Source organism: Hippopotamus amphibius, chromosome 2 (assembly GCF_030028045.1).
Source record: "Hippopotamus amphibius kiboko isolate mHipAmp2 chromosome 2, mHipAmp2.hap2, whole genome shotgun sequence".
Lineage (NCBI taxonomy): Eukaryota > Metazoa > Chordata > Mammalia > Artiodactyla > Hippopotamidae > Hippopotamus > Hippopotamus amphibius.
In genome coordinates, this window is record NC_080187.1 from 1,970,670 (window position 1) to 1,998,229 (window position 27,560).

At 48.3% G+C, this 27,560-nt stretch overlaps 2 protein-coding genes across 2 annotated transcripts; one reads left to right on the plus strand and one right to left on the minus strand.

The window, feature by feature from the left end:
• Positions 1-271: 271 nt before the first annotated feature.
• GLT6D1 (glycosyltransferase 6 domain containing 1) lies at positions 272-15,926 on the plus strand. The gene is made up of 5 exons (XM_057719858.1): positions 272-521; positions 3,068-3,167; positions 8,090-8,137; positions 14,677-14,814; positions 15,257-15,926. The coding sequence occupies exons 1-5, from the start codon at positions 272-274 to the stop codon at positions 15,924-15,926; spliced, it is 1,206 nt and encodes a 401-aa protein (XP_057575841.1).
• A 1,250-nt stretch (positions 15,927-17,176) lies between these two features.
• On the minus strand, positions 17,177-25,755 carry LOC130843930 (uncharacterized). The gene is given in 7 exon segments (XM_057719859.1): positions 17,177-17,313; positions 23,219-23,310; positions 23,677-23,789; positions 23,969-24,041; positions 24,864-24,997; positions 25,370-25,488; positions 25,662-25,755. Coding segments are annotated over 7 exon segments (762 nt in total).
• Between the last annotated feature and the right edge of the window lie 1,805 nt (positions 25,756-27,560).

The window sequence follows — 27,560 nt, forward strand, 5'->3', positions numbered from 1 at the left end:
TCTGCACGATTCTCCGGGGGTTGAAGTCCTGGGAGGAGACCAGGCTCAGCCCCAGGGTGAGCAGGAGCAGAGCCATGCCCTCGGGTGGGCGCCTGGCCTGTGGCCGCCGCCTTTATCCCCCATCCTGCGCTGTGGTTTCTGGCCCCAGCTCTTCCGTGTCCTCCACACAGGCCACTGCTTGCTGGGAACTTGGCCAAAAGCGGCCACCATGGCCGCCCCCAGTTCTCACACTGTCCTCCCCCAGTGACGGTTGGCTCTGGAATCTGCCCAGATGGGGGTCCGGTTGGGTTTGAAGCCGCAAAGGAAGTGGGGACAGGGAGGCGTCTTGGCCCGAAGCCCCGCCGGCTACAGAGGCAAGTGTCGCTGGGGCCTCTTGGAGCTGCAGGACATGAGAAGCAGAGGATGGCGCCCTTGGAGGGGTCCCTCCTACCGCTTCCGGCTCGGCTGCGCCTCGGTGCTCCGATCTGAGAGCACTGATGTGCCTGGGCAGCCGCGCGTGCAGGTCGGGGTCCTGAGCAGAGGTGGGCAGGTTCCGACTCCCCTGCTGCATCCGGGCTCAGCGTGGGCTGGTGGTCGGGGTGCAGGGCGGGGGCTGAGCTGGACAAATCAGGACATGGGCTAATAAATCCTATTTTAAATAACAGACACAGTTTATGTATTGATTGAATATTTTTTTTGAGCATCTACTATGTCCAGGTGCTGGGATTGAGTGAAGCGCCTAGTCTCAGGAGGGCTGTGCTCCAAGGGGATGCAGGGACTGGACAAACAGAAGATGACAAGTGGGGGTTTCACGGGCCCCCTCCTCACTCACTTCCTGACCCCACCGCTGGCCGTCCCTGTGTCCTTCGACGGACTGAGCCCCCTCTGACTGCAACTTCTGTCCTGCTCAGCGGGGTCCCCAGATCAGCCACCTGCAGCTCATTCCACCCTGATCGTGTCCTGTTCTCTTTGGTCACACCACTCACCCTGGCCTGATTGTCAGCCAACAGCAGCTTGTCCCCATCCTTGGCCACTGTGAGGACAGGGGACAGTGGGAGGACAGGGAGGATGAGAGGACAGAGCTGATGCCTTTGGTCCATGAGTGAAATTCCCGGAGGATAGGGTGGGAGATGCTTCTTCACAGAAGCCCTCTTTGCTCACTGATGTTCCCCAGGACCCGCATTTGAAGGTCACAGTCTCTGTCTCACAGGACGGCTGTGACGTGCCTCTGGCGTCAGGATTTCTGTGATGTCACCGAAAGAGCAGGTGGGGCTGGGTGACACTGGGGCCATGTGACTGTCTCTGAGACAATGCCAGCTTGAAGGGCGTTGGTGGGATGTGCTGGATTCTGTGAGGCCAGGAGAGGAGCACTCTCAGCCCAGCTCTGTCCCGGCGGCCACAGCCTGTCCCCACCCCCCTCGGTCCCTTCCGTGCCTGCCGGGGTCACCTTCCCAACGAGACGCCACCATTGGCGTTGCGCTCCGTGAACAATGACAGACACAGACACGGACACACATACACTCAAATGCACACACGTCAACACACACGTGCACACACACACGGCCCACCCCCACCCCGATGGGGTCTTATAACATGAAGCATATTATTTCTATAACCAGAAGGATGAGAACTTAAAAAACATCCTGAGAAGCAAAAGAAGGTATTTGCTTACCTGGGGCGAATCCACTGTTGGGGGGTCAGGTCCGCTCTCCTCCATCATATTCATGAACAAACCGCTTAAGACACATCCCTGCGAGGAAGCGTCCATCCCTGAGAAGCAAGGAGGGACAACAGAGGACTTGAGAAGCAAAGGAGAATTTAAAATGCCCTTTCATTTTTTTTTTTTTTTTTGGGAGGGAGGGATTTTATTTATTTATTTATTTTTTGATGATAATGTGGTCTTTTTTTTTTTTTTTTTGGGAGGGGGTACACCAAGTTCAATCATCTGTTTTTATACGCATATCCCCGTATTCCCTCCCTCCCTCCTTTCATTTTTTAAACAAGACAAAGTCCTGTCGCCTTGGCCAGCAGAGGCGTCATTGTGACCTTGAGTTTCCAGGGCTTACATCATCAAAGGGTCTGCTGACCTCACCGCCCACAGAAGGCTCAATGCCGTGCGAGCCCTCCACAGTGTCTGGCCCGTGACTTTACAAAGACCTAAAGACAGACGCTCGGAAAACGGCCGTCCCCGTGGGCTGTCTTGGCCACCTCTTACGTCACCCCAACCGAGGTGACGGGCCCCCTCAGAAGGGCACTGGGGAAGTTTTTGGTGACCGCGGTAGACGTGGCACCTGCCTCAGAGGTGTCGTCACCGAGACTCATTGCTGGAGAGACCCTGTGGTACCCACCCATGTGGCGCTGCTAATACCCTTGGATTTAAGTTGTGGGGAGGCAGTGCCGCGTTGTGGGGCAGGGGAAGCCTGGCCGGTGTGGAGGGGTCCAGTGGGAGTACAACGTGAGTGGCCTTTGGCGTGTCCAGTGTTCTAGGAGGGGGTAAAAAGAAACAGGTAGGTCACATTTCGTCATGTATTTGCACTTAGCTCACTAGATCCATGTAATCAATATGCATTTATCTATGAGATACTTAAGTTCTTTCCTTTCTATGTTTGTCTTCAAAGCTCAGGGTGTTTCGTGCACTCACAGTGCATCTCAGATCAGACCAGCCACATTTCACGTGCTCGACGGCTACACGGGGGTACTGACCTGGTCAGTGCAAACGAAGGCCGTGTGTATGCCAACTGGGTGCCGGAAATGAAACAGCAGAGTCTCCATCCTGCTCGGCACACAGTCCTGCAGACGTGTGCGCAGAGATCCCACGTAGAACTCAGGACATAAGCCTGGAGCCAGAGGTTCCCCGTTAGAACCTGACGCCTTTCATTCAGATTGTAATCCGTGTTCACAAGCTTCTGCCTTGGAGAAGGCCCGTGTGTTCTTAGCCTGCCAGAGTCTTGGGGCAAGTGGTGCATCTTACTAGCTCTGCGAGGGGACACAAGATGATGCTGACTCTGGGGGAAGACTGCCTCCTCGTCACGACCTCATCTTGTTGTCACTGCTCTAGGGCGCAGTCTGTCGCGTGTCTTTCACGCAGTCAAGGTGGCTGTGAATGAGGATAAGGAGCAGTGTCTGAGGCTGTGCACTCCGTCTCCAAAGCGGCGGCCAGCACCCCAGGAGACTCTCGCAGAACAGAGGTGACCCCGACTCCCCTGCCCTCTCCCCAGAGCTGAGCATCCCAGGAAGAGACACCTAGGTCGGTGCCCCAGTGTCTCTAAACGAGCCCACAAATCCATCATTAGGAGACGGCAGAGGTGTGACGTTTCGCTATTTAAATCCAACTTCTCTCCTCTTCTCCCCCAGGAGACGATGAACTCTAAAAGGAAAGTGCTGTTATCCATTCTGTGTCTTTCCTTCCTCGTGTGGCTTGAGCGTTATTTCAGGTAAATAGAAAATACTGATGAATCACGACATGCGGTGCTTGGCAGAGCTGGTCGAAACCTCCGAGTTTTGTCCAAAGATGTTATAACAGTCTCGAAATCAATCGGAAGTTACCTCCCCTCTCTGTGGGACCTAGTAGAGTATACTTAGTTTCAATCTTTCATTTTTGAATCGTTCAGCAAGTATTGATAAAGCCCCGTCTGGGCCCTGGGCTCTGTCCCAAGTTCCGAGGGAGCAGTGGTAACAGGATGTGCTTCTACCCACGGAGCGCCCTGTCCCGTCCCGTCCTGTCCCAGGAGGAGAAGGCAGAGCAAACAAACAGAACAGAGGGTCAGGGATGACGTATTTTACGTGATTAATGTCACAAAGAAAAATTAAAGTGAAGTCATAGCACCTGCTTGCTCTTTCAGACAAACTGTAAACTGTCCCAAAGTTTCATCCTGTGTCTGACACAAACAAGATGACAGTGACCTGCTCTGGCAGTGTGTGTGAGCCGGGGACACGTCTGTGACCTGCCCAATTTCTCATAGAGAAAAATGCCAGTTCTTCCTTCCTCCACGCCTTCCCGAGTACTATTTGAAAAGCAGTTGTATCATGAGAGAGAATGTTTTTAAAAATGAAACCTTCGCAAAACACAGAGCTGTTAAAAGGTTTGTAGCCAAAAAAAGAAAAGAACTCTTAAACCTCAACAATAAGGAAACAGAAAACTTAACTGAAAGATGGGCATAATCTGGACAGACATCTAACCCACGAACACAGAGATGACCAACAGGCATCTAAAAAGACGCTTGACATCATCTGTCATTAGATAATTGCAAATTAAAACAGCAACGAGATAACACCACACTCCTATCAGCGTGGCTGGAGGGTACGGCCACTTTGGAAGACAGTGTGATGGTTTCTTACAAAGCTAAATATGGTCTTTCCAAGGATGCAGCAGTGGTGTTCTTAAGTATTGTTAATCCAAGTGATTTGAAAAGGTATGTCCACAAAAAATCCACACAGAATTTTACAGCAGCTTTATTCGTAATGGCTAAAATCTGGAAGCAACAAAGATGTCCCACAGTAGCTGAATGGGAAATAAACTGTGGTCCATCCAGGTAAAGGAATATGATTCAGCAATAGAAAGAAATGAGCTATCGAGTCAGGAAAAGATACGGAGGAAACGTCAGTGCACACTGGTAAGGGAAACAAGGCAGAAGCCAATGTGAAAAGCCTACCTGCTGTATGATTCCAAGCGCGTGGCTTTCTGGGAAAGGCAAAACTGTGGAGACGGTAAAGCGATCAGGGGATGCCAGGGGTTTGGGGGTGCGGAGGGGTGGCCAGGTGAGCACGGACGGTTTGGACACCGCAGTGGTGGACCCGTGGCACTACGCCTTTTTCAAAACCCACAGGGTTTTATAGCACAAAGAGTGAATCTTAACCTTGATAAAGGCAACGATTCCTTAGGCGGTGGAGCGAATCCCAGGAAGGATTGCTGAACGTGACAAAAACCATCAAGCTGTATCAGACATGCCTGAAACAAGCTCCCGAGGGTGCAGGAAGGTGCTGAGCGAGGTCACGTTGGAAACGAGTGGCGTCTGTAAAAATAAAGGCAAAAGAGCCGCGACGTGACTGTCTCTGGTTGATACCGTTGTTTCCCCAGGAGCACAGGGTAGCGAACCTGAAGGCAGCCTGGGTGCGTCCTGGGATGGAGCAGCTGAGTAAGTGGACGGCGGGGCATGGGAGCCCGCTTCTCACCGGTGGAGTGAAAGTTTACAGGTAAGCGGGGGACAGGAGGTGGATCCAGGGGTGATGGTTGGAGCTGGAGACACCCGTCCGCACTGTGTTCCGCTTCATGGAGCACGGAGACTCACACGAGGAAGTGTTTCTACACGTGTGCCTTTGTAGCAGTTGGTATGGGTACACATGTGTGTTTCCTCGCTCTCCCTGCTGAGACGGCCTAGAAGCAACAAGCCCCTGGGAGCAGCCAGCGCACCGGGCCCCACATCTTGGCTTCTAATATTATCCTACAAAACAAGGCAAAAACCCAATCTGGGGTTCCCTGGAGAAATGACTGATTCTAGGACTGGGACAAAAAATATACGGGGTGAGCCTGGAGTGCATCCAAGGAACATGGAAGCCAGTAAAAGAGTTCCCAGGGGATGAAGTTGGAAGAATTTGAGCTAGAAAACAAAGTAGTACTGGATTTTAATCCAAAGTATAAAACAGATATCCATGAGTCCACATTGATGTAAATAAACAACTGAATAAACAAGTAAATAGATGTGAGAGAAGAGACAGCACTCCCATTCATAAGAATTCCCAGGAATCGGTGAAGAATTTCCCCTCCAGCAGGTAGAACGCATGGGCTGCACTAGTATTTCCCTGTAAAGATTACAGTCACTTTACAGTGGAGAAGCCTGAAAACACGACCTCGGCCAGGTGGTCAAGGTCACATCCGCTGGGACAGGTCGTGATGTGGTCTGAGAAACTCCCAGCCGGGAGGAGCCCAAGCAGACGTGCATCACGTGGTCCTGGACAGGCTCCTGGAACGGAGAAGGGCATCCGGGACGAGCCGAGCAAAGCTGACGGGAGCAAGGAGTTGAGTTCATAGTCGTGTCACCACCGCTTCACTAACGGCAGCAGATGCCCCGCGCACGTCCAGGCGGTCAACGGCGTGGGGGCCGGTGCGGGCACGTCCAGGGACCATCTTCACAAGCTCTCCTGTGACGTTGCTCTAAAGATAAAGCTTATTTTAAAAGGAGGGGACTCAATGTCCGTCAATAGATGAATGGATAAAGAAGATGTGCTACGTACACACCATGGGATACTACTCAGCCGTAAACAAGAATGAAGTAAAGCCATTTGCAGCAACATGGATGGACCTGGAGCTGATCCTACGAAGTGAAGTAAGTCAGACAGAGAAAGACAAATACATACGATATCACTTATATGCGGAATAAAAAATGATACAAATGAACATATTTACAAAACAAATAGACTCAGACTCAGAGAATGAATTTATGGTGGGGGGAGGTATAGGCTGGGAGTTTGGGACTGACATGTAACCACTGCTATATTTAAAACAGATAACCAAAAGACCTACTGTAGAGCACAGGGAACTCTGCTCAATACTCTGTAATAACCTAAATGGGAAAAGAATTTGAAAAAGAGTAGGTACAAGGATGATGTATGTAAAACTGAATCACCTTGCTGTACACCTGAAACTAACACAACATTGTTACTCAACTATATTCCAACATAAAATAAAAAAATGAATAAAAGGAGAAATAAAGGAAAGTAAATTAATAATGCAAAATCAGGCAGAAAAAATTAACCCGGTGTCTTCCGGTGTCTTTTTACCTTCGGGAAACGACTAGGGGTTGAGCTCCTCTCCTGGGGGTAATGGGGATGGCCCCTCCTCAGTGGAGAAGATGCAGGGGCCACACACTTATCTGTGGCGTGGGTTTTGTCACGGGCCCCAGAACTGAAAATAACGCCAGGCATATAGCAGGTGCTTGGTCATCGTTTGGTTAAAAAGAGAGTAAATACATGGAACTGAATTCCAGAATTTTTGTTATTCAAATCGCAATAGGTCTTTGTTCAAATTCAAAACATAAGTGATTTTTTTTTCCCATTGATCTGAAAAATAAACCATTTACTGAGAGGGTTGACAAATTTAGCAAATAAAAGTAGAGAATGCTCGGTTACATTTGAATGTCTGATAGTGAATCCTTTTTAGCCGTGACTCCCCCATGGTACCGGGGACACACTCACAGGGAGAGAGCTGTTGCTCATCTTAAGCTCACACTGAGTGGGGTCCCCCTGTTGCCTGGCAGACCTTCTCTGGGAGAGGCATCTCTGCCTGAAAGAGTCTTTGTTGTATAAAGATTCTGCAAACTGGAGGTTCCCGTGGTGGCGGAACCAGGAGGAACAGAAAACCAAAGCCTGACATTCCTAGAGGCAACTGCTGTTGCCTTCCTTGCCTACCAGTTCAGAAGTGAACTGAACATGGGATGTTGTGTGCCAATTAGCTTATGTGTACCGCGTGTGTGTGTAAGTGTGGGAGCCTGTGTGTACCACGTGCGTGTAAGTGCAGTTAGCTGGTGTGTACCATGTGTGTGTAAGTGCATGAGCTGGTGTGTACCATGTGTAAGTGCAAGCACTCGGGTGTGAATCAAGGAAGAGGCGGGACGCCGGCTGGAGGTCCCACGTGATGCTCTTTGCCGAGCAGCAGACCTGGAGACAGTGGGATGGGGCACCACCCAGAAGGGGAACGGGAGGTTGCATTTTGTCCGGACACAGTTCTCTGATCTGTTTTCCTTAATCCTTCCTCCCAGCCACATGCTCTTTCTTGCCTTCCCCTCCTCCCCCCGCCCCTCTTTCCTGACCACCTGTTCCCTTCCAGACTCAGGTGACATGTCTTCTCCCCAAGTGGCTTCCCCGGTCCCAAATCCGGGCTGAACGTGCCACGTTCGGCCATATGCTCTGAGCCCTGTCACTCCCGTTGGCACCAACCACTGGGGACTCTTCAGGGCCGCCTCTCGGCCGCAGGGGCCCCAGGGGTGGGGGCCACGGCGTGTGTTCGCAATTGTGGGACCAGCACCAATAGCACCTGGCATGCCTCAAGGGCTCCGTAAATATTTGTTGAACCAATGGGTTACTCATAATAACTTGGTTTTCCCTTCACATCCAGGAATAATCATGTAGAAGAACTTCGACTCTCAGACTGGTTTAATCCCAGGTAAGAACGAAAGTGTCCATGCGTGAACACACACACACACATGCGCGCACGCGAACACAATTTGGAGTGATTAGGTTTTTTCTTTTTTCCCAGTCACCAAATTATAGCCAAATGATTAACAATTCCTTCTTAGTTTTAGACTGTTTAGAGTTTGGGGCTATCGCTATCACCTATTCTTACTCTGTCCTGTGAGTTTAGCTGTGGGGTAAATTCCCCAAAGAGAGTCATTAGGTCAAAGAAGGCAGACATTTAACATTTTGCTGCAAGTTGCTAAATTTCCTGTTACTAGTTGTACCGTTTTACTGTCTTACCTACAGTGGATAAAGTATCATGAAATCTTTTATTCTTGGCAAAACTGCTGGTTAGAATATCCCAATTAAATCCACGTTTCTATAGTTATCATTGCATTTTAGTGTGTTTTAATATATCTGTCATTCATTTGTATCTAACCTTCCATGAATTCCTTTTTTCAAACGTATATTTTCTAAATGGACCTTGGTGCTCTGAATTAGATAAATCATAACCCACCATCCGTGACGCACTGTCCTCCTTGGTTTATGCAAAACCTGCTTATATTATTGATTCATTTGTTTGCTTTTGCTTATCTTCATGAAGCAAAAAGGGTAACCTTCAGTGATTCATGTCAGCTTTGTGTTGTTCCCTGTTCCTTTACCCTGCCCCCTCCCCACGCCCCTCACCTCTAAGATATGCTTTCCTTTTTAGATAGTTTTATCTACAGGTATTCTGAAAACAGTCTATTTTTGAATTTTAGCTGCTTGTAACTTTATAAAGAGGATACCACGCTTACGTAATCTCTGGGGCTTACATTTCCCCATGACACTCTCTAAGAGTCACCTAATATGGCGCTGTAACTCGTTCTGGGCAGCTGTCTAACATCCAGTGTGGAAATACACCAGCTGATTCCCCAGCTGTGCTACTCAGGGGAACCTGCATCCTTTCTGTGCTTTTGCTGTTATAATGCTGCTCACACCATTCTGTGGGCAAGAGCCTCACCTGGGTGGAAGGGGAGCCGCTGGGCTGCTGGGCATTTGCCGTCCAACCTGGAAGATGGTGTCAAATCATCGTCCAAAGCAGGTACCCCGCCCCCAATTTAAATAAAGTCTTCTTGCTTTCTGATGTTTGGTGCTGCCAGTGTAGTGGGCATAAAGTATCTCGAAATATATCACCAAAACCGAGGGACTCCTCACTTCTGAGTATTTTCTACTCCATAAAACGAGTGAGAAAACTGGCAAAAATTGCCACAATGAACTCATTCAGTACTCTGGAAATTAACCAAAGGCTTACACCAATCTGGGGAGCATTTGCTCAAGAAAAATAGCTGACTCTCAGTAAGAAAAGTGAGGTTCATGGTATTTAACTTGCCCGTGTCTGATTGCCTTTCTCCAGCTCTGCAAGGGCCTTGAGATTCTCCCTCCCTCCCCAGGGCTTATTTTTGCTCTTTTTTATTTTGTTTGTTTAATGACTTTTCTGAACTAATTTTTATAAAATCTGTATTTGTCATCTATGTTCACTGAAATCTCTGCTCAGCTAAGGAAAATCTGATTTACAGAGTTGCCATATTATTTAAGTTATTTATTTACAACAGAAAACTACCAAACATGCAAATGAACAAGACAGCAGGGCCTATAAACACGAAAAAAAGCAATTTAATAGAAACACTACCTGAAGAAGCCCAGGCATTTGACTTACTAAAGATTTATTTATTTTTATTTTTAAAAATTTATTTATTTATTCATTTATTTATTGGCTGTGTTGGGTCTTCATTGCTGCATGCAGGCTTTCTCTAGTTGTGGCAAACAGGGGCTACTCTTTGTTGCAGTGTGCAGGCTTTTCATTGCAGTGGCTTCTCTTGTTGCGGAGCATGGACTCTAGGCATGCAGGTTTCAGTAGTTGTAGCACATAGGTTCAACAGTTGTGGCTCATGGGCTCTAGAGTGCTGGCTCAGTAGCTGTGGTGCACAGGCTTAGTTGCTCCATGGCATGTGGGATCTTCCTGGAGCAGGGATCAAACCCGTGTCCCCTGCATTGGCAGGAGGATTCTTAACCACTGCACCAGCAGGGAAGCCCTTACTAAAGATTTAAATCAACTATTTTAAATATCTTCAAAGAACTAAAGGAAGCCAAAGTATGAGGACAATGTCTTATCAAAGACAATATCAATAAAGATGTAGGAATTATAAAATAAAAAAAAAGAACCAAACAGAAATTCTGGAGTTAAAAAGTGCAACGTCTGAAATAAAAAATTCACTAGAGGAGATCAACAGTAGATTTGAGCAGGCAGAAGAAAGAATCAATAATCCAAGGCGCTCAAAAAGTTCCAGTAGGATAGTGACCTAAATGAGAAGGAAATCCAAAAAAGAAGGGATATATGTGTAGGTATAGCTGATTCATTTTGCTATACAGTAAAAACTAACACAACATTGTAAAGCTACTCTACTCCAATAATAAATAAATAAATAAACAAATAAATTCCAGTAGGATAAATTCAAAGAGATCCACAACTAGATAGACCATAATCAAACTATTGAAAACCAAAAGCAAAGGAAGTCTCTTGAAAGCCCCAAAAGAGAAGTGATTCAACAGGATTAACAGATGATTTTTAGTCAGACTCCATAGAAGCCAGAGGCAGTGGGATGAAATATTTTAAATGCTGAAAGAGAAAAACCCTGTCAACTAAGAATTCTATATCAGAAAAATATATCCTTCAAAAAAGAGGGGAGAGGAGAAGAAGAAAGGAGGAGGAGGAGGAGGAGGGAATTCAAATATTCCCAGAAAGACAAAAACTGAGAAAATTTATCACTTGCAGAATTGCTGTACAGGAAATACTGAAGGAAAATCTTCAGGATGGAAAAATGGGACGCTAGAATCCACATAAAGAAATACAGACCACCAGTAAATATATAATTCAAGTAGGTAAATTTAAAAAACAAATTAAATGTATTTTTGTCTGTAATTTTCTTCTTCTCCTATCTGATTTAAAAGACAGCTACGTAAGGCAGTAATTATAAATCTGTGTCAATGGCCACAAAATGTATACAGATGTAATTAGAATTACAATAACAGAATAAATGGCAGGAGAGAAAATGGAGCTATATAGGAGCAAAGTCTTTGTATACTACAGAAATTAAGTTGGCATTAGTTAATCTACATTGTTATAAGTTAAGGTGATAATTGTAATCTCCAAGACAACTACAAAGAAGATAACTAAAACATATAGTAAAAAAAAGAAGTGTATTAAAATAGTAGTGTAGAAAATGCCTATTTCACATAATAGAAGGCACTGACAGAAGACCAGAGGAACAAAAATGAGATAAGACATGTAGAAAACAAACAGCAAAATGGTTACTGTGGTATTACACTTTGCGGATGGATTAAACAATTAAAAGGCAGAGTCTGTTAGAATGGATGAAAAAACCATTACCCAACTAAAGACAAAAGACACTTTAGATTCAAAAGACACTTTAGATTTTCAAAACCACACACAAACCTAGTTCAGGTTGAGCTAAAAAGATTGAACGTGGAAACAGTAACCAAAAGAGAGCTGGAGTGGCTATACTAATATCAAGCAAAATAGATAAAGATAAAAATTGTTGCTCTGGACAAAATATGACATTTTTTAATGATAAAAGTGTTCAATCTATCAAGAAGAAATAACAATAACATATATGTACCTAACAACAGAGTCCTAAAATACATGAAGCAAAAATGCACAGAACTGAACAGAGAAATTAATTCAACAAAAACAGTTGGGGACCGCAATACCTAACTTGCAATCATGGACAGAGAAACTAGACAGAAAATCAACAAGGAAATGGAAGGTTTGGAGAACACTGTGAACTAGACCTAAGAGATGTCTGTAGAACATCCCTCCCAACAATAGAAGGATATTCATTCTTCTCAAGTGCACATGGAACATTCTCCAGGAATGGATAAAATAAGTCTCAATAAACTCAAAAGGATTTGAATCATGCAAAGTTGTTCTCTGACCAAAATGGAATAAAATTAGAAATCAATAACGAAAAGAAATTTGGGAAATCCACAGATATGTGGACATTAAATAACACACTCCTAAATAACCAATGGGTCAAAGAGGAAACAAGGCAAATTATAAAGTATCTTGAGATTAGCGATAAAAAACACAATATACCAAAACTTACAGGATGCAGTAATAGCAGTGCTTATTGCAAAATTTATAGTTGTAAATGCCTATGTTAATAAAATGAGAAAGACCTCAAGTTCACAACCTAACTTTACACATTAAGGAAATAGAAAATGAAGAACAAATTAAACTAAAGTAAGCAGAGGAAAATGATAAAAATCAAAGACTAAGTAAATGAAATAAAAATTGAATAATAGAGAAAAATCAATTAAACCAAAATTGGTTCTTTGAAAACAACAACAAAATTGACAAACTTCTAACTAGAATAACCAAATAAAAGGAGAGAAAACTCAAATTACTAATGTCAGGAGTGAAAGAGGGGACATTACCAACAATGTTCAGAAACAATTATGATTATAAGGGAATACTATGAGCAATTATATGCTAACAAGTTAGATAACCCATATGAAATGGAGAAATTCTTTGAAAGACATAAACACTTACAGAGTCCTAGAAAGACTCAAGACGGAAAAGTTTGAATAGGTCTCTAACATGGAAAGAGATTGAATTAGTAATAAAATATTTTCCATGAAGAAGAGACCAGGACCAGATGACTTCATTGGTAAGTTCTACCAAATGTTTAAAGAAGAATTAATATTAATCCTTTGCAAACTTTTCCAGAAATTAGAAGAGAATTTATCCTAGGAGACCAATATTACCCTGATGCCAAAAGTCAGACAAAGATATCACAGGAAAGCTACAGGCCAATATCTTGTATGATATAGATGCAAAAAATTTCAACAAAAATACTAGAAAATGAAATCTGGTAACACACAACAAGGATTGCACACCATAAACTGGTGGGATTTATTCCAGAATGCAAGGTTGATTCGACATAGGCAAATCAATCATGTAATACACCATATTAATAGAATAAAATTTAAAACCACACGATCATCTCAATATACGCAGAAAATTTGCTTGACAAAATACATAATCCCTTCATAACATAAACATCCAACAAACTAGGAATGAAAAGGAACTTTCTCAACATGGTAAACCAAAAACACAGCAACAGCAACAAAAATAGGTAAAATGGACTTTATCAAAGTTAAAAACTTTTATGAATCAAAAGACACTGTCGAGAAGGTAAAAAGACAACCCACAGAATGGGGAGATATTTGAAAATTAAGTTTCTGATAAGGATCTAGTATCCAGAATATATAAAGAACTCATACAATTAAGCAACACAAAGACAAATAGCAGGGGAAAAAACAGGCAAAGGATCTGAATAGACATTTCTCCAAAGAATGTATACAAATAGCTTATAAGCACATGAAAAAAGGCTCAACATCATTAGTTGTCAGGGAAGTGCACATTGGGACTGGGGTGGAATACACGTCTTACTCTATAATGTGTAAAGATTTTAGGGTGACTAGAATCAGGAAGCTAGATCACAAAAAATATTTGTGAGGCTGTGGGGAAATTTGAACTCTTATAAACTGCTGGTGGGAATGTAAATGTGTGCAGCTGCTGTGCAAATCTTTTTAAGGCAGTTCCTTCAAAAGGTAGCCAGAGAATTATAACATGACCCAGAGATTCCACCTCTAGGTATATACCCAAGAGAATTAAAAACACATGTTCACAGAAACATTTGTGTACAAATGTCCATAGCAGTATTATTTGTAATGCTGAAAAGTGTAAACAGCTAAAATGTCCATCAATTAATGGATAAACAAAATCTATGCAAGGAATACTATTCAGCCATAAAAGGAATGAAGTACTGATTCACGCTACAAAATAGATAACCCTTGAAAACATGCTAAATGAAAGAAGTCAGACACAAACTGACTTCTTTGGTAAGATTCCTTTATATGAAATGTCCAGGATAGGCAGATCTACAAAGGCAGAAAGTAGATTAGTTGTTGCCAGAGTTTGCAGGGAGAGGGGACAGGAGAGTGATGGTAGTAGGTACCGTGGTACAGCAAAGTATTTTATTTTCTTGGGATCAACTGTAAACAGCATTGTGTTTTAAATTTCAGTTTCTTTATGTTCATTGTTAGTATATAGAAATGAGACTTTTTTTTTTAACGTGTGCTGATCTTGTATCCTGGAACCTTGCTGACTTCATTTATTAGTTCTAGGAGATTATTTGTAGATTCCTTAGCATTTTCTATGTAGACAATCAAGTCATTTGCAAATAGGGACAGAATTATTTTTTCCTTCCAGTCTGATGCCTTTATTTCCTTTTTTTGCTTTATTGCAGTGGCTACAACTTCTATTACTCTGTTGGATAAGAGTTGCTGAGAGTGGACATTCTTGCCCTGTTCCCAATCTTAGCAAGAAATCATCTAGTCTTTCACCTCTGCTGCTGTTATTGTAAAGGCACCTGCTTCACCTGCTTCTTGTTTGTTCAACAGAAAACGCCCTGATGTGATAACAGCCACAAACTGGCTGGCTCCTATTGTCTGGGAAGGCACTTTCAGTAGAGAGGTGCTGGAAAACCACTACAGAAAGAAGAACCTCACCCTGGGCTTGGCTGTCTTTGCTACTGGCAGGTAGGGGCCGACAGCCTGTGCTGTTTTTTATTTTGGAAAAATGCACACGAATGTCCATGGACCTCCCTCCTCCAAAGGGCCTCTCCTCATTCCCTGTAACCATTGTTTCTGGATGTTCTCTGCTAAATGGGCTGTGGTCATTTTCTCCTTCCTCAGCAGGGTCATTAACACCACTTGGCTGTCTTTTCACTAACGTCCGGTTAGCTCTCACCCTCTCTCTTTCCAAAGTTTGTTCCAAAACTTTAGAGGCTTCTTTCAGACTCCCTGGCCCACGACCTCCTCCTTCTGTGACCACTGCAGCTGAACTGCAGACCTGACCCCACTGCCCTCACCCCCTGGGAATTCTGCAGGGTTGACGCCTCCCACGCGGATGGCGTTTGGTGATGCTCTCCAGATGACGTTTAGGAAAGCGAGCGTCTTCCTCTGCATGTGTGTGTTTCAGGCTTGCAGATCAGTACCTGGAGCTGTTCTTGCGCTCGGCGAACAAGTACTTTATGACTGGCTACAGAGTGGTCTTCTACATCATGGTGGACACCTTCAGCAGGCTGCCCCAGCTCAAGTGGGGGCCCCTCCGACAATTCAAAGTGTTTACTGTCATGGAGGACAGCCAGCCGGATGATGTCCACCTCACGCACATGAAGAGCTTGGGCAGTCACATTGTCCAGGACATCCAGGGCGAGGTCGACTTCCTCTTCAGTATGACCGTCACCCAGATCTTCCAGAACCATGTCGGGGTGGAGGTCCTGGGCACATCTGTGGCTCAGCTCCATGGCTGGTGGTACTTTAAGAACCCCGAGAGTTTCCCCTACGAGAGGAGGCCCAAGTCAGCAGCTTGCATCCCGTTCGGACAGGGCGACTTCTATTATGATGGTGCGTTTGTGGGCGGCACGCCCCTGGAGCTCCTCAGCCTTGTGGAGGAGTACCTGAAAGGTGTCGTTCATGACCTCAGACTTGGCCTGAACAGCACCTACGAAAAATACCTCAACAAATACTTTTTCCTCCGGAAGCCCGCCAAGCTCTTATCCCCGGAATACAACTGGGATGCAGAGTTTTACCCGCCGCCCCAGGTTCAGTATGTCAAGGTGGCCCAGCAGGCCAAAAGAAGATTTTGACTCGCAGGACAGCAGGCTCCGCTGGCAGCAGTTCCTTAGAACGCGGGATGTCTTGGCAGGTTCCAGGTTTCAGAGACATAGACATTCTCGCTCATCAACAAGAGAGTTTTCTCCCTGCAATGCTGGACCATCCAACTTGGCCAGTGCAGGATAGAGAATAAAAGGATGATTATTTAGTGCTTAATACACAGTGATGTTAATATCTATATACTAACATGTTAATAACTATACGCTAATTATTTCTGGTAGATAACCCAGAAATAATTTTGGAGGCATAAAGTGAATTTTTTTAATGGAAAAAGACTTTAGTTCAGGAAAAAAAAATACACACACACACACACACACACACACACACATATACACCAAAGGGCAAAGGATCATATGAGGAAAAAAGAAACGTTCATCACTCACAAGTCCATGGGGGTGCTTCTTGTGCCTCTCAGGCTGGGGGTGTACGTTGCTGCATTTGAACACTTCACCTGTCTCACCCTGTCCAGCACATGATTGGATGTATGTGAACTAAAGATTTGCCATCAAATACATGTTTTTTATTGTTACAAAGAGAGATGTCAAGCTCATCTTTAAAAATCTATAGGCATTTTATTTTATTTTATTTTATTTTATTATTTTATTTTATTTTATTTTATTATTTTATTTTATTTTATTTTATTTTATTTTATTTTATTTTTTGAGAAGACGTGGGTCGAGCATGGAAGTGGAGGCAGACGTCTGCCAGGCGCAGTGAGGGGTGGAGAGCAGGGCTGTGTCCTCGGGCAGCTGCAGTGCAGGGAGGAGATTCGACCCTTCGTGGCGTTTCTTTTGCAAGTTTGAAAGGGCTTGAAGTGGGCAGCTCCGAGCGCCGTGCGGCTGGGATGGGGAGCCGTCCCCCATGGGGGCTTATGTGGCTAGCAGCGGTTTGTTCTAGGCAGTGAGGGACTGCAGAGTGCATGTGAGGGCTGGAGGGTCCCAAGTCACAAGAAGGCACTCTTCTTAACCTTCTTTCATGAGAAGTTTAAGTGTTATGGTGTAAATTTTGTCCCCCTCCCCAAATTCATAGGTGGAGTCCTAACCCCCAGGACCTCAGACTGTGACTGCATTTGGAGATAAGGCTTTAATGAGGTGATTAAGGTCAAACGAGGTCACCAGGGTGGGCCCTCATCCAGTAGGACCAGCAACCCTGCAAGAGAGGCGATTAGGACACAGACACACATGGAGGGAAGATGAAGTGAGGACACAAAGAAGATGGCCGTCTACACGCAGATGAGAGAGGCCTCCGGAGGTACCAACTCCTTGATCTTGGACTCCCAGCCCACAGAGCTGGGAGGAGTCCGCTTCTGTTGTTTAGGCCGCCCAGTCTGTGGCACTTTGCTGTGGTGGCCCTGGCAAACTAATACAGTAAGCGTTCCAAAAGTCGTGGCAATTGGAGCACTAAAATTGTAAGGACAGTGATGGTCACTTCAAGGCAACTGAGGTGGCCTGAGGGTCCCACGAGGTGATGATCAGACCTGGAGCGAGAACCAGTGTCCGTCCGTTGTGTTACGTCCGCCACCCCCTCCTGTGACGCCCCTCATCCTACAGATTTCCCTGAAGAACACACGCTTGTCAAGGTGTAGCTCACTCTACATTTCCTTTCTCAGTCATAGCCTTTGGCTAAGTCATGATGCTACTTTTAGTGACTCATTTGTTTTCACATGTCACAGAGTAGCCCCTGATTTAAAAAACTATGAAAGTTTCAAAACAGAGGAAACAGATATTCCATTAGTGACAATCTGTACCTCTACAACTATCAGTATCAGGCGTCCCAGGTCAGACCTGGAGAGAGGAGGGTGTGATTTAGATACTGCGCTGAAACAAACGAACAGACAGAAACCAATTTTTTTTCCTGACAATTTATGGACACGGCTAGGGGACTTACTGAGAATGGTTCTAAACTTCTACCTTGAAAAATACCATGGGATGAGTATGAAAACACTGTAAATTCCTTAATAACGTAAAGTTGTTAATATCTAGAATTTCCAGGTCCAAGAACAAACTTTGTTTAAAAGACGTGAGCAAAGAGGTCACCCCTGAATGGCCTTTCCAATTTCCATCCTTTCTAGCAAAACTGTGCTTCCCTACACAGTGGGTGCTGATTGAGTTAAATTTTTGTTTTAATTTTGCCAATTTGATAGGCAAAAATAGCATCTTTTTCTTGAAACTCTTAGGACTTTGAACCCTCTTAATTAATTAATTATTATTATTATTTTTTACAATTTATTTATTTATTGGCTGCTTTGGGTCTTTATTGCTGCACACGGGCTTTCTCTAACTGCAGTGAGAGGGGTGCAGGCCTCTCATTGCTGTGGCTTCTCTTGCTGCGGAGTACAGGCTCTAGGTGCGCAGGCTTCAGTAATTGCGGCACTCGGGCTCAGTAGTTGTGGCACACAGGCTTAGTTACTCCATGGCATGTGGGATCTTCCCCGACCAGGGATTGAACCCGTGTCCCCTGCATTGGCGGGCAGATTCTTAACCACTGCGCCACCAGGGAAGTCCTGAACCCTCTTTTAAACTATAGTTCTATCAGCCGTTTGATTCGTGTGTGTATGAATGATAGATCTCTGTCTTCTCCTTGTTTTTCTAACATTGTGTTTCTTTTCATCTTTCCATGAGTTTTGAGATATATATTCATAGACTTGTTGTAAACCTTTTGTCAAGTTTGCCAAAAATGTTAATTTCAAGTTGTCATTCGTATTCCAATTTTGTTGACGGTGATCTTAGTACCAAAGTTTGCTGTCATAATTCTACTGATGTTTGTATCCACAGTGTGAACATCTCAGCCCTCGTCATAGATATTATAGAACTTTCAAGGTTTCTTTTCATTCAGAAGTAATCAGGAATTAATTTTAAGATAATGTGCAGAGTTAGATATCTAACCGTTTTTTCCTCAAAATATCTTGGCCATTTCTCTCACACTACATGTTGAATAAATAATGCTTTTTAGATGGGCCATTTGTATAATATATTAAGTTATTATACTTACCTGTGTTCATTTCTCGAATTTATATCCAGTTTTACTGATCCTTCTTTCTGTCCGTGAACTAATGCCACACAGTTTTTTTTTTTTTAAGAACTTTTATTGAGATACAGTTAACAGACAATAAATAGCATATATTTAGAGTGTACAGTTTGGTATCCCAATCTCCCAATTCATTCCCCCCCAACCCTCCCCACTTTCCCCACTTGGTGTCCATGTGCTTGTTCTCTACATCTGTGTCTCTATTTCCGCCTTGCAAACCGGTTGATTTGTACCATTTTTCTATAGTCTGCATATATGTGTTAATATACGGTATTTGTTTTTCTCTTTCTGACTCACTTCACTCTGGATGACAGTCTCTAGGTCCATCCATGTCTCTACAAATGTCCCAGTTTCGTTCCTTTTTACAGCTGAGTAATATTCCATTGTATGTATGTACCACATCTTCTTTATCCATTCATCTGTTGATGGACATTTAGGTTGCTTCCATGTCCTGGCTATTGTAAACAGTGCTGCAATGAACATTGGAGTGCATGTGTCTTTTTGAATTATCGTGTTCTCTGGGTATATGCCCAGCAGTGGGATTGCTGGGTCATATGGGAACTCTATTTTTAGTTTTGCAAGGAACCTCCATACTGTTCTCCATAGTGGCTGTGTCAATTTACATTCCCACCAACAGTGCAAGAGGGTTCCCTTTTCTCCACACCCTCTCCAGCATTTACTGTTGGTAGATTTTCTGATGATGCCCATTCTAACTGGTGTGAGGTGATACCTTATTGTCGTTTTGATTTGCATTTCTCTAATAATTAGTGATGTTGAGCAGCTTTTCATGTTCCCCTTGGCCATCTGTATGTCTTCTTTGGAGAAATGCCTATTTAGGTCTTCTGCCCATTTTTGGATTGGGTTGCTCGTTTTTTTGATATTGAGCTGGATGAACTGTTTCTATATTTTGGAGATTAATCCTTTGTTGATTCGTTTGCAAATATTTTCTCCCATTCTGAGGGTTTTCTTTTTGTCTTGCTTATAGTTTCCTTTGCTGTGCAGAAGCTTTGAAATTTCATTAGGTCCCACTTATTTATTTTTGTTTTTATTTCCATTACTCTAGGGGGTGGATCAAAAAAGATCTTGCTGTGATTTGCGTCGAAGAGTGTTCTTCCTATGTTTTCCTCCAGGAGTTTTATAGTGTCTGGCCTTACATTTAGGTCTTTAATCCATTTGGAGTTTATTTTTGTGTCTGGTGTTAGGGAGTGTTCTAATTTCATTCTTTCACATGTAGCTGTCCAGTTTTCTCAGCACCACTTACTGAAGAGGCCGTCTTTTCTCCAATGTATATCCTTGGCTCCTTTGTCATAGATTAATTGACTGTAGTTTATCTCTGGGCTTTCTATCCTGTTTCATTGATCTATATTTCTGTTTTTGTGCCAGTACCATACTGTCTTGATCACTGTAGCCTTGTAGCATAGCCTGAAGTCAGGAAGCCTGATTCCACCAATTCCGTCTTTCCTTCTCAAGATTGCTTTGGCTATTCGGGATTTTTTGCATTTCCATATAAATTGTAAAATTTCTTGTTCTAGTTCTGTGAAAAATGCCATTGGTAATTTGGTAGGGATTGCGTTGAATCTGTAAATTGCTTTGGGTGGTACGGTCATTTTCACAATGTTGATTCTTCCAATCCAGGAACATGGTATGTCCCTCCATCTGTTTGTGTCGTCTTTGATTTCTTTCATTAGTGTCTTATAGTTTTCTGAGTACAGGTTTTTTACCTCCTTGGTTAGGTTTATTCCTAGGTATTTTATTCTTTTTGTTGCAATGGTGAATGGGATTGTTTCCTTAATTTCTCTTTCTGATCTTTCATTGTTAGTGTATAGAAATGAAAGAGATTTCTTGCCACACAGTTTTTTTTTAAATAAATTTATTTATTTATTTACTTGTTTATTTATTTATTTATTTATTTATTTTATTGGCTATGTTGGGTCTTCGTTGCTGCACATGGGCTTTCTCTAGTTGCGAAGAGTGGGGGCTACTCTTCATTGTGGTGCATGGGCTTCTCATTGCAGTGGCCTCTCTTGTTGTGGAGCACGGGCCCTAGGCCTGTGGGCTTTAGTAGTTGCAGCACATGGGCTCAATAGTTGTGGCTCACGGGCTCTAGAGCACAGGCTCTACAGTTGTGGTACATGGGCTTTGTTGCTCCACGGCATGTGGGATCTTCCTGGGGCAGGGATCGAACCCGTGTCCCCTGCATTGGCAGGCGGATTCTTACCCACTGCGCCACCTAGGAAGTCCGCCACACAGTTTTAATCACTGTAGTTTCATATTATTTATGGTAGAATGGTAGATCAATTTGCATTACTCTTCTCTCTAAAATATTTCAAAACTTTTATTCCTTTACATGGATTTTAGATTCAGGTTTGCAATTTGGGGGAAATATTCCATTGGAAAGTTGATTAAATAGCTTGAACTCTTAGGTTAACTTAAGATTATTAAATATTTATGATGTTGAAAACTTTGCAGGAATATCACACATCTATTTATTCAAGTCATTTTTTTCAATGTCCCAGAGTCAGGATTTTTTTTTAAAATGTGACTTTAACATGTTCCTTCTATTTTTCTCATTGGGTTGCTGGTTCATAGGAAAGCTACTGTGCTTTTGAGCACGTGTTCACCCCCAGCTTTTGCATGAACGGCAGGTAGAGTCTGCACAAGTGGCTGGTGGAGTTACTGCCATCATGCTGGCCTCATGCGGTGGCCATGGTGGGAGCTGCACTGCTGTCTGTGTGACCTCCTGGGAGGACTTGTTCTTGCTGAGGGCTTTTCCGGGGCAGAATCTGGTCACTCCTGTCTCTGGCATTTGCAGATGGTAAGCATTGAGGCCCTGACCCAGTTTCCTAAGAGCCAGCCCTGCTGGTGGGTGGCCCCTGGCTCGCCCTGGGGGAGGTGGGGGCCTTCTATCAGGTGCCACCTTGTAGGCACCTGGAGAGGAGGGGGCGGAGTCAGGTCTCAGCTCACCTGTCATGCAGGTGCCCTGGCCTGGGTTCACCTGGCTCTTCTAGGGAGCGTGGGCTGGCACTGTGGTCACTCAGAGCCCCTCTGGCCTGGGCAGGGACGGCTGCATTGGCTCATGGAGCCCAGAGCAGGACTGTGGTGCAGGCAAGTAAGGGCAGCACCAGCCCAGCCCCTCCCAGGGTCGCCGTCCTGGAAGGACCCCGACGGTGGCTCCATCCGTGCGAGTGTGATGCTACGGTGGGAGCTCGGGGGCCATCCACCCCTCCCAACACCCAGAGTGTTTCAGGCCCGTGGGCCAGGCTGGGAGAGGCTGCGGGCTCGTAGTTGTTGGTTGGCAGGACCTGGTGACCCACAGCGAGGGAGGGGCCGGACCCTCCTCCTCGGACGGGCTTCCTGGGGTGGCCGAGGGGTTCGGAGGGCACTGGGTGAGCCGTGGTGCAAGGCGAGGGGAGGGAGGGGAGGACCGTGGGGTAGGAGGGGTCTGGCAGGAAAAGCTCAGGGGGTGGTCCCAACCTGGGATCCGGATGGGGGGTGCTGGCCTGTGGAGGGAAGAGAACAAGGTCAGGTTCTAGGGCCTCTGTCCATTCATTCTGAAGAAGACCCGTCATCGCACACGTGGTGCACGGCCACGGGCACCCCCTTGCCTCCTGCCGTCCAGTGCACATCCTGCCAGGCCTCCTGCTTGCTATGACCCAGCCCAAGACCCCAACCGCCCCTTGGCTGTCCCTCCCCTCCCTCTGCTCCTGCCACACGCCTCCCCGTAACCTCCTCCAGGCAGCCTCCCTGGCTGCACTCCCCTGCTCTAGGCTCCCCTCTTCCCTGCAGCCTTGTCTCTAATAAATTACTGGATGGACTGCAGTGGCTCCGGGTAACCGTGCAGGAGCGGAGAACGTCTGACTCACTTTACGTGCATTCTGGACTCCCAGGACAGGGCCTGGCCCTCAGGGCGCAGGGGAGAGGCCGGCGCATCCCGCTGTCTCCTCCTGGATGTGTGACCTCGGCCTTGTTTATGAACCACTCTGAGCCTCGGTGTCCACATCCGCAGGATGGAGACGGCGATCTCCATCGTGTTACAGGGGCTTCGTGAGCTCTGGCAGGTGAGGCATCCGGCACCAACCTGACCGTATTGAGCGCCCGGCGGAGGCTGGCCAGGTTTTTAGTTGCTCTTGTTTTAAGGTGGCTGTTGCTAGTTGCGGGGGGGCAGGGGACGGCTCCCCAGCTCCTCCCGGCCCTGCTCTCGGGGTTGCAGGGGAGATGGCTGGAGGGCAGCCCTCACCATCGAGGTGGAAGACAGGGCCTTCCTGCAGCTGGAAGCTGGAAACAGACTCAAGATACTGCCCCAGGCACCGGGGGTCCCCTGGCATTCTTCTGGTTGAAACGAGAGGGGCTGGTGCTCAGGGGCCGGGAACCCAGGGCTCGTCTCAGATGTGGCCCCTCCTCCTGGCAGCCCTCCTTGAAAGGGTGCGTCAGGCCTGTCCCCTTGGGCAAGGCCCCCAGAGGGTCCCCCAGTCCCGAAGCCCGGCCAGTCTTCAGGACCACGTTCCCCCTGCCCGGCACAGCCTCCCCCCCTCCACTCTGTCCCCCGGGACCCCATCTTTTCCCCAAGGCACTTCCACTTTCTAAGCCCGACCTGACTCTGTGACCTCCACATTCGTGGCTGCTCTGTCCTGCTCAGGACAGCGGGTGTGGAAGATGTCGCGCCCACAGCCCCCACCCGCACCGGGCAGCTAGCACCTAGCCAGCAGTGCCCCCAGGCTGGTGGCCTCCCTGCCTTCCTGGAAGCGGACGCGGAGGATAAGGCTGCTGTCCTCGGTGCTGACGCAGAGCAGGAGCGCAGAGCGGCCTCCCTGGAGTGCGGACCCGGCAGGTGATTGGCCGGCTCCTTCCTCCGCCCCCGCCCCGCCCCGCCCCCCGGGGGAGGACGTCTCTTCCTGCACCCGCATCCCCAGGGCCAGCCCAGGGCAAGGGCGTCCCCCCCTCCCCCGCCCCCCAGCAGGACCCAGGCCGGAGGGGCTGGGCTACTCACAGGAGCCTCGGTACTGCCTCGGAGCCCCGCTGGATGGACGCTGACATTTAGTCCTTTGCACACCCCGTCTCCTCTGGGGACAGACAAAGGGCCTTCCTTACCTGTGGTCATCCTCCTAACTGTCCGTCTCCCGGCCCCCAGCCTGCTGCCGGCTCAGGCTCTGCTGCAGGGGGACATTGGGGGCGCCCCTAACTGGGGTCCCCACCTCCTCCCAGGCTCTCGGCCCCCTGGGCTTGGGAGGGTCACGCAGCCAGGGGAGGGGGCTGGCTCACGGGGTCCGGGATGGGGCTGGAGGGGCTGGAGGGCCGGAGTGAGGAACTGGGGGCCCCCAGCCTCCCAGAGAGGGTTGGACCCAGTCTGTTCTTGGCTGGCAGCTTCAGGTCTCAGGGTGGGGGACCCGGGCCTGGCTGTCCCCAGTCACCTGGGCTCCAAGCATACAGCAAGCCTTAGGCGCCCCACCTCGTGCCCCTGCCCTGGGGGCTTCAGTTTCTCAGCTGGGGAGAGGGTGGGCTGTGTGCCGACGGACGCGGGGACTGCCAGGGCCGCAGCATGGCACCTGTGCCGCGACTGTCGACCAGGCCGTGGGTGTGTCATTGCAACTGGCACAGCTCATGGCCCCTGTGATCGTCCCGACTGACCGGCCAGAGCTGGAAGTGCAGCCCCACCCAGGGCTCGCCAGCCTCTGGGGCAGGAAGGGTGTGGGCAGCCCAGGAGGGGGCAGCTGTGTGTGTCCTTCCTGCTGGCCCCTCCTCGTAAAGCTTCAGAGGCTCTGAAGTTCAGCCTTCGACCTCACAGGGCAGGGCCTTGGGCCCCCAGCTCATGCCACGTGTTCCTCTGGTTCTGACCACTGGTCCGTCCCTTGGGAGGCCCTGAGAGCTGCAGGGAGCACCCTTACGTCCAGAACAAGACGCACTCCATGTCCTTGTCCCGGGTCCACAGGGAGTGGAGAGCGAGCCTCAGGGGGTCTTCCAGGGAAACCAGGTGTGTGTGGCTGGCGGCCAGCTGGACGGTCAGCCAGCATCCCCCCACCTGCAGGGGTGCAGGCACAGGGGCGGGTGAGGGTCCGGGGCCACGTAGCCCCCAGAGCCCCCAGACATGGCTCTTGGGGCCCAGCATCAGCGCCGAGTGCTGTCGGGAAGGTCACGGACCCCCAGTGGTGCCTGCCCGTGGGCCCCAGCCTGGGGAGGAGTGGTCTACCTCCTCGCCGCCGTCTCACCCTCTCCTAGACTTCCTTCAGCTTCTCCTGTATCTGGTCCAGGCACCGTCCACCATGGGCTCCACACGCACTGGCTGAGTCCAGGGAGGGAGAGGGACGCCTTGGAACTGCGCCAGCCCAGCACGGCGATGGGTGGGGGGCAGGCGGGGTCAGATGGGCAGGAGCAACTCTGAGCCCCTCCTCACCCCCAGGGCCGACCCCTCCTGTTGTCCCAGCAGTGACACCGCCAGTGCTCGGCCAGGCCCCCGGGGCCCCTCTCCTCGGCGCCTGAGCGCCGGCCTCTGCGGCTGGACCGCAGCTTTGCCTGGAGGCACAGGAGAGTGTGGACTCTGCTCCCGCCTGGGGGATGGACACACCGCTCCCTTCCTATCCTGCCCCTCTCCTGCCCAACTGCCCCGAGCGCCACCTCCACATGACACTTGTATCCACGTCCTCGTCCCAGGGCTGAGCTGCAAGGTTACCTTCCGGGCGTCAAACCTGGCTACACCGGCACTTCTCCTGGAGTCTTCTGGGCCCCAGCCAGGCCCAGGCCGAGGGTCAGCTGAAGGAGGGGCCCTCTCTCCAGGGCCATGACCGCAGGGCCCCAGAGGGAGGAGAGGCAGGGCAGCCAGTGTCCTTTCTTTTTGTCCGTCCTCCAGGGACCACTTGCTGCCTTCCCAGCTGTCCCAGCCAGACTCCCAGAAAATTCCAGAATCATCCCCACAGGGATGACGGCTGCTGTGCTACAAGCCTGTGTTTATAGGAGTAAAGGATGTCATTTGGCCTGGCGCTGAGGCTGTTGGGGCAGTTTGACCACATTGCTCCATCCTGGGAGCCTGTGGGAGGGGTGTCCGCTCATCCCTGGGGCCCAGCTGCCCCCTCCGGGCCTGCGCACCTCCTGGGGGCATCTGTCCATCCATCCTCCACAGCCAGAGAGGCAAGGACACCCTCCCCCTCCCCTCCTGCTGCCCTGGGGGCTGTGGTGGGCGTGGATGCCCCGGGTGCACTCAGCACACCGGCTCCTGTTGGTCCCTGTTTTCTGCCAGCACCTCTCACCCACCCCTCCTCAGCCCCCTTGTGGCGTCAGGCCATGTGCCGTTGGCCTGGTCCTGTGCGTGCCCGGCCTGCGGGATCTGGCTCAGCCTCTGACGTGCTCTGCTGGCCTCTAAACAGGAAGCGGCAGCCAAGACTTAAATCCTTTTCAAAAACAGTTGAAAAATATCTACAAGCTGAAAATTTAAAGAATTCTGCTGAAACAGCGCAAGCAGAAGGGCCTCTCTGAAGGACACAGGGGTGGGGGGCCTCCGGGCTGGAACCAGCTAGATCTGGAAAGCAGGAGGAATAAGGGCTTTCATCCCAGTGCGGATGGGCAGGGGTGCTCCCCAGACCCCCTCCCTCTCCCTCCCTCCCCATCCCCGCCCCATCTGTCCCTGATCACACAAGTCAGTGGCCCCAGTGTGTCTTCTCTGAGCTCTGGGCCTGCTTGGCGTCCATCCTGAGGGCGCCCTTTCCTGCGGCCACCACCTCTTTTGCCCGGGAGCCCCTGGGATGGGTGGCCACGCCCACGGGGCAGGCATGCTGGCTGTCACCATCATCACGCCCACCTGTGTCTGAGGGCCAGGTGCCATCAGCCTTGCCTTTCTGAGATCCACCATCACCCATGGACCAAGGGAGACCAGCTCCCGGCAGCCTGCCCGCAGAGAGGTCACTAGAGCCCCTCGCCGAGGGAGTGTCCCCCCTGGCAGCCAGGGAGGGCTCTGGGATCTCAGATGACAGCCCCCTCCCCACCTCGGGGCCTTCCCCAGCACTGGGAGGGGTCCAGAGGCTGAGTGTCTTGGGTGTGGGCCCTGGAGAGGGCGCTGGTGTGGCGCCCGGGCACGGCTGCTTGATTCTGAGCTGGGCTCTTCCCGCATCGCTCACATGTGGTGGTCACCGTGCTCGTCTGGCCTCAGCGGACCTGGGGCCGTCACGAGGCTAACATGTCAGAGAGTAGGTCAGAAAGTGCTGGTTGACACGTCTAGTGCATGTGGGGCTGGAGAGCGAGCATGTCCGCACGGCAGGTGACTGACACAGGATGCAACCAGATTCACCTGTAAAAGGTGGAGGGGCTCTGAGTCTTCAGGTAAAAACAGGTAATAGCAGGATGATTGATCCCTGGGGTGAAATTCCCACCAAGGTTTTTGTCCAGTTTGGGCCAATTAATCCCAGGGTGCAGTCAGGTAATAAGGGACCTCGGATGCCACCGAGCGGCTGTCCTGGGGACAAGCAGGAGAGTCCTCCTTTTTAAAAAATTTTTTTATAAATTTATTTATTTATTTATTTTTGGCTGGGTTGGGTCTTCGTTGCTGTGCGCGGGCTTTCTCTCTAGCTGCAACGAGTGAGGGGCTACTCTTCATT

What these genes read in the sequence shown, in the direction of transcription:
- GLT6D1 (XM_057719858.1), top strand. Translation starts at nt 272, where the DNA reads ATGGGGGTCCGGTTGGGTTTGAAGCCGCAAAGGAAGTGGGGACAGGGA. An exon ending in GGTCGGGGTCCTGAGCAGAG is followed by an intron (nt 522 to 3,067) that starts GTGGGCAGGTTC and finishes TCTTTCACGCAG; the next exon opens with TCAAGGTGGCTGTGAATGAG. An exon ending in GAGACTCTCGCAGAACAGAG is followed by an intron (nt 3,168 to 8,089) that starts GTGACCCCGACT and finishes CTTCACATCCAG; the next exon opens with GAATAATCATGTAGAAGAAC.